The 7,387-nt window shown below is 38.2% G+C and overlaps 1 protein-coding gene across 1 annotated transcript in view; it reads left to right on the plus strand.

Annotated features, from left to right (window-relative positions):
• Nucleotides 1-1,686: 1,686 nt before the first annotated feature.
• LOC122803182 (olfactory receptor 2AT4-like) overlaps nt 1,687-7,387 on the plus strand; it is a 41,916-nt gene continuing 36,215 nt past the window's right edge. Inside the window, exon 1 of the mRNA XM_044072795.1 lies at nt 1,687-1,706. Within this exon, the coding sequence (XP_043928730.1) occupies nt 1,687-1,706 (20 nt within the window). The remainder of the gene's footprint in view (nt 1,707-7,387) is intronic.

Below are 7,387 nucleotides of genomic sequence, written 5' to 3' on the forward strand. Positions count from 1 at the left end.
ATGTTTAGGCTATTGCCCAAGAAGTCAAGAATTTTGGAGCTGCAATATTAGTGTTCTCTCATACTGAAGCAAAAGTGATTGGTATGTCAATTTCTTTACAATGCTTTCTGATTCCTGCAGTAGTATGAGCTCAGAATGGAGTTGCAAAGGGCACTGCTATTGGAATCTGTCAAGTTACATGTGCCAATTGTTAGATAACTGCTGCCAGACATCACTGGAAGAGAGAAATGCAGGTGGCCTTAAGGCAATTTTGTAAGAATGAATTGCTGATAGCATGACTTGAGACCTGGAGAATAAATGCATGGAATGGTGGTAGTTATAGGTACTAAGCTTGATGGAAGAACATTTATTTGAAAAGATAACATACATTTGGTGGCAATTCTTGATTACTGAAAAATGGGGAAGGATGTTTCTCTCTTCCTGGCAACAGATTTGGAAACTTAATGGTTTAAATGAAAGCATAACTAGCTGTTGCTAGTGCAGTTTTAAACTGGAGATTGTTCAGCGAGAAGCTTAGGAACATTGGGAGAGTTGAGTTTGGATTTTTGAAGTGGGAAAATTAATTGGCTTAGGTTTGAGGTTGTAATTCTTTGACATAGCTTAGGTCATTAGAGAAATGTTTTAAATGTTATGCATTTAATAGTGTATTATTGTACTGCATTATAATTGCACACCTTATTTCATCTGTCTGAATTCTTTTCAGATTTTATTTGAATTTACAGAACTAGAGGTACTTACTAAAGTCACTTAATGTTAGATGGAAGGGATATTTACATCAAATATCTCACTAAAATGTCACATCTCATTTACTGAGTAATGGACTGTCTGTCGGTCCATCTCAGCCATTTCCATTACAAGGTAAAGAATATAAAGTAGGTAGAGATGCACCCTCTTTTGTTAAGATTACATGCATCTCTACCTACTTTATATTCTTTACCTTGCTGTGGCGACCCCTAACTGGGAAAAGCTGAAAGACACAAGCAAATTATTTATTTTACATGTATTTATTTATTTTACATTTGTTGACCGGGATTGCCCGAATGAGCTGAAGTGCCCTTATTCGGCAGAGGCCGGGGGAGAAAAGCTCCAACATATTAAACAATTTTCATTATAAATTAGCATTAAACAGCAATGTTACAGGATTATTACAAGACATTAAGTAGCAATACAATGTTATACATTGTGAATAATAAGGAGTATAGCAAAAGTATTTCAAGAAGTATAAAAAGAAATATGTCGTTAAGATGAATATAGTTTTTGGGGTAAGTGGTTGCAAAAACCCAGTTTTATCATAATGTAGTTGCATGAAGGCAAGGTAATTACAATAGAATGTTTCTCTGAGGTAATTTGCTTAATAGATTTTAGAAGACAGTAGAAAAAGTAGTCAAGGAAGATTAGAGAGAGCTAGTGAGAAGAGTGAGTTAAGGGTAGAAAGTAGATTAAGGTATGAGAAGTAGGGGATGTTTAAGGAGGGAGAGTGTGGTGACAGGACCAGTGACTTTTAAAGTGCTCTTTGGTGGCTGTCTTAAATTGTTTAGGATTTGTAAGGGTCCTGATTTCTAGTGGCAGCCTATTCCAAGCAAATGTGAGGTAATAGCTGTACATGTTGTGTCCAACTTTAGACTTGGGTTTGTAGATTTGTAGTAGGTCTTGGTTAGAGGTTCAGAGATGTCTGGAGGAAGAATAATGGGAGATGAGAGGGGATAGTGCTGGGCAGTAGGAAGACTGGTATAGGATAGAATGGATGATCTGGAGCTGAGAGAGAAGAAGCTGGTGGGGTAATTCAAGCCAGTTTAGGTGTTTTAGAGAGAGACAGTGATGGGATTTGTAGGTTTGTTGGGCAGCAAATATAGCAACCTTGTTGTAGGTAGATTCGAGTTTGGTCAGGAATGCTGAGTTAAGATTTGTGAGAATTTGAGAATTGTACATTAGACTGGGTAGAAGGTAGGTAAGAGAGAGAGTAATCTTGGCTTCAGAGGTAAGGAATTTCTTGTTACGGTAAAGGAGCCCTAGTTCTGAGTCTTTCTGATACAGTTATTAACATGCAAGTCAAATTTAAGCTGATCGTCGATGGTTACGCCTAAGAGCTTAGTGCTGGATTCTACCTGAATGGGAGTGTTATTAAGGGACTGTATGGAGAAGGAGGGTTTAATATTGTTGAACATTTTAGGTAGGAAGAGTAACAGCTTTGTTTTTTTAGGGTTAAGAATGAGCTGGTTGTTGGAGAGCCATGTTTCAACTAAGTTAAAAGATGCCTGAGCAGCTGAGAAGAGCTTAGAGGGAGAGCTGGCTGTGGTGATGACTGTAGAGTCATCTGTGTATTGCACTAAAGATGACTGAGGACAGGAGGTATAGAGCTGATTAGTAAAGATATTAAAAAGTAAAGGCCCTAGGATAGACCCTTGAGGTACACACCCATTTTTACAGGGAGAGGAGGGGAGAGTGCAGAGTGCCATCTCACTGATTGAGATCTATCAGTGAGGTAGCTGGAGAACCATACAACAGTATCGGAGGAGAAGTTGAGGTTATGCAGTTTGTGCAGCAGAAGAGAGTGGGAGACAGTGCTGAAAACTTTTGAGAGGTCCAAGAATAGGCAAGAAATAAGTTTATGGTTGTCCATGGCTATAGAAACAGTGTTGAGGAAGGATAATAGAGCTGCAGTGGTGCTATGTTTGGGTCTGAAGCCATGGTGAGTGGGTGTAAGCAGGTTTTCCTGTATTAGATACTGCATAACTTGTTTATGAATACATTTTTCTAGTACTTTAGAGAGAGAGGGGAGGATAGCGATAGCACTAAACTTGGAGATATCAGAGGAGTTACCTCCTTTGTATACAGGTAGAGTGTAGTATTGTTTCCAGATGGACGAGACTTTAGATTTAGAGATCAAGAGATTGATTAGGATAGATACAGGGAGAGCAAGAGAGTCAGCTGCTTGTAGAAGAAAAGTAGAAGGAATATTGTCAGCTGATGCTGAGCATGGTTTTAATTTAGAGAGTAGAGTTTTGATGTAGCTAGTAGGTACAGGTTTGAGGGAGAAGGTATTTGAGGAGATAGTTTTAGGATTAGGTCCAGAAAAGTTGGAGATGTTAGTAGTAGAAGAGTTTGGGTTAGGGTTCAGTAGCTTAGATATTGAATCGATAAAACAGGTATTGAAGATAGTGGCAGTTTCTTCAGGGAATGCATTCTAGCTATATCAGGATGTTCCTTAAGGGAATGATTTGTCCATCCTGGACCTGTTTAGATATTCTTCTTCTCTACAGAAGCTGTTTTCTTCTATTAATATGGATTATAAACAAAACAAAAGTCTAAAATAACTTTTATGAAAATAGACAAAAATACATTTGGAATAAAATATCTCTACATTGTCTGAATCTCATAGATGAAAGAGGGTTGCAACATTTAATGATGGATAGTGCAGACATCTTTGATCTCCTGCATCTGTCATTAACATTTTCCCTGATATTACTTTATTGATGTCTTGCCCCACAAAGTCTCATGATGTTGTGTTGCATATGTTTTCTGAATTCTGAACATTCTTTGTTGTATAGTGTTATTCGTACTATTTGATGACAATGTCAGGAAAACATACCATGCTGATTCATCAAGGTTGGGATATGTAGCAGCAATAGGAAAGATAACATTACCAATGAGAACAAAGTCGTCCTTCCTCAAGAGGATTATGAGACAGAATGGTATTGCTTGAACTGGCATAGAAATAAGACTATGAAAGACAGGCTATATATTAATATCACAGTTATGGTGAATGCTGATGTGGGCAGAGCCAGATCGTGCATATATGTCAAAGGTGCCTGAAAAATATTTATGGCCTCTCAGACAGGAAACTTTGGAACACTGCATGCCTGTTGGTATCTATAGATGGAATACATGGATTGAAGAGAAATAATTTCTGGCTGCCATAGTCCTAAAAGATGAAGACATTATCACTGAAGGTGGTCTTTTTGTGGCTGCTTAGTCTGTGAAAACTCGATGGTGGTGGTCTCTGTAAACATAAAAGCTGCATGATTCTTTGTGACATATCCATATCATATGGCGAGCTGTGTGACTGGGTATCTGTAGACATCAACAAGTACAAGGCTCCTCCACCAACATGAGTATATGCACAATGTATGTCTGCCTGAAGATGACCATGTGAGCCATTATTTTGTGCTGTAAGGTATTTTTCTGTATTGATGTTGTGTAATACACTATTACTAATCTGCATTTCTGCTCATGCAGGCAGATCAGGCACTGTTCATATTGTCTTCCCAGCAGTGGGTGGGTATACACATTTTGTCCAGGTCATCTGTGTACATCATGCTTCCATATGTTTCCTTTTAGGTTTGCATTCATGTGAAACACCACAAAACCAAAAAAAAATGTATGCAGGGGGCAAGCCACCCTGCACCCCCCACACCCCCCCCTACTTAAATATACCAATTCCAAGATCGCACTACAGTGAGGACAAGGGAAATCTCCCGGTCCGCACTGTATGCCAATCTGCATTCAGCATTATGAAGTTTTAAAACTTGAACATATGATCGTCGATCATATGGGATTCAAAGTTTTGGACTTCGAAATTCTGAACGTAACCCATATATATATATATATATATATATATATATATATATATATATATATATATATATATATACATGTGTGTGTGTGTGTGTGTGTGTGTGTGTGTGTGTGTGTGTGTGTGTGTGTGTGTGTGTGTGTGTGTGTGTGTGTGTTTGTGTGTGTGTGTATGCCATTAGATACCATGGTAGGAGCACTTAGCTTTTAACTGACATCCAATTAATTTTACTAGGGAACTAGGCATTCTCAAAAATTGCTTCTGAAGTGTGGGATTCTTTATCACCTTCACTTCAGAATATCTATGACAACTCCTTTAAGTTCATGATAAATATTCATTATTCAAGACTGAATAGTTGCAAATGGGACCATAAATAACTAAAATTCTCTATCCTCTCAATATAAATCCTCTCTTCTTCTTAACGGGCACATTCACTGCCCAGTTTAGCTAATCTCACCCCAATTTTTTTCTCTAATATCATCTAAGTGTAGCTTTGCACTCAGAAACCTTACAATACAGTTCAATTTCCTGATTTCTGTTGTTTTCCAGCCACAGATCACATTCCTGCCTAACATGTGCCATGGGACTTAATAATACATAAAGTTCCCAGCAACAACAGTTGAACTTCATGCAGTCATGAAACAGTGATAAGTTGTCAAGCAACTCAAATGTTTACTTGGTTAATAGGATTCACAGGAATTTCAAGGTGAATGAGTCTCACAAAAATTGACACCTTGTTGGCACCCACTTTCAGGTCATACACCCTTCCTCTTGGAGGACTAGGCCAGACAATCCTAAGGCAAATTTGTAGGTACCCATCAAATCACCTAGATTTCATTTAAGATGATAGTGTGTCACATTGCTTAGCTCGCAGGGGCAGTCTATTTTAGAGGTGTGGGAGGTGCAGCATGCTGAATTTGTTTTGTCATCACATTTTATTTATCTTCTGGCAAAGATATAATCCACATATGTGTTCAAAGTGTCTAAATTATATGATGTAATATAGCTTGTTTTCTTTTTTTAATCACTCCTTTCTATTCTTAATGGGGTCCTTATTACTGATTTGCTGCAAGTCTTGAACCCTTTGTATAGTCTCAAAGTTTGTCCTGTGACCCCCAGACCAACTTTCCCTTATCTTCTAAATAACTAACTGCTTTTTCTATGTCTTTTTAATTCCCATTGTGTGTGATCTGCACATCTTTCTCCTTGTGTAAATGTATCTAGGCTGCTCTGTAACTGGGCATTAAACAAGTCAAGGAAGCTGTGCTTCTTAAAGTAGCATGTTGGAAAGTGACAGTGCCTTGCATTACCAGCTAGCCCAGTTCTTGACAATGTTATTAGCAATGTAGTTTGGTCTGAAATAAGAAAAGGGTGTGTTATCATTCTTTTATCATGTGCCCATGCAGAGCCTATCCAACCTAGCCTGCCTACGTTCTTTGTATATGTAGCGCCTATATAACCTAGTCTGCCCATGTTCTTTGTATATGTGGCACCTATCTAACCTAGCCTGCCTATGTTCTTGGCATATGTAGCACCTACCTAACCTAGCCTGCTCAGGTTCTTCATATATGTAGCACCTATCTAACCTAGCCTGCCCATGTTCTTTGTATATGTAGTGCCTATCTAACCTAGCCTTCCCATGTTCTTTGTATATGTAACACCTATCTAACCTAGCCTGCCCATGTTCTTTGTATATGTAGCACCTATCTAACCTAGCCTGGCCATGTTCTTTGTATATGTAACTGTAAGGCCTTCAGTCATGTTTTTTCCTGCAGTAGTATGTGAAGGTATAAGCATTAATGCATTTCTATATGGCTGAGATCTTCTATGTGGGTGACTGGAAAGTTTAGACAAGGATTTCTTGGTTCCCTATTAGAAGACCGAAGACGCATTCTTTCGAATGCGTCTTGGTTCAACTCAAAAGACGGAAACAGCAAAAGATTGAAGCGGCTTGTAAGAGAATTCTTTCCCTGGGAAAGAATTTGCTTGGCCGCTTCGTTACTTTGCTGTTTTTGGCACTGTAGTGCGGTCTCGGAGTTGGTATATTTAAGTAGGGGGGGGGCACAGCCCCCCACTTAATGTAATGTTTAAAGTGTTTTTTTTTTTGTTGGAACAGCGATTTTTTTTCCCTAGGAAAAAAAAAATCGCAGTTCTGACAGTTCGAAATAGTAAGCTTTCGCTTACATAGGGTCGATTAATTACTGTTCGCTTTTTTTAAGCATTCGGTGATCTAATATAGACCCGGATTTCTTGACTACATCTGCATATGTAATACAGTGGTTGGGGAATGTTTACTGACAGCTGTTGGAAGAGAGAGATATGCTTCCAGAAAAAGTTAGAAAATGCATCTTTTGCATGTAAAGCAGGTGAGGTTTAAGCTCATAAGTAAATGGTAACAAACATTTAGTAGATTTAGTAAGATTAAGCTTGTGGTACATGGAGGAAATACATTTAATAAATTTAGTCAGTTTAAGGTCCTGATACATGCAGGAAATTATAACAGTACATAAAGTTTATACTGCTACAGAAGAGTTGCAAAGATTGTTACTGGCAGAGTTGACTACGAAGAAATATGATGATCGAAGGTTAAGTGCTTAAAGTGGTAGTGATAGATACTGGAAGTAAAAGTTTAGCCTGGTGCAGTAAATATTATTAGAAAAGTTTAAGTTACAAGTAAGCAGTAATAGTGATAGCAAGAAGATTTTTTTTGTTTGAAAGGCAGGGTGGTGAAGCTATGGGAGAGATTAAAGTAATCACATTTGGATGATGAAATAAGCAAGGCTAAATGTGAGCAACCTAGCAAAAAAGTTACTC

Source organism: Protopterus annectens, chromosome 5.part1 (assembly GCF_019279795.1).
Source record: "Protopterus annectens isolate FY-2018-M chromosome 5.part1, PAN1.0, whole genome shotgun sequence".
NCBI classification, from domain to species: Eukaryota; Metazoa; Chordata; order Ceratodontiformes; family Protopteridae; genus Protopterus; species Protopterus annectens.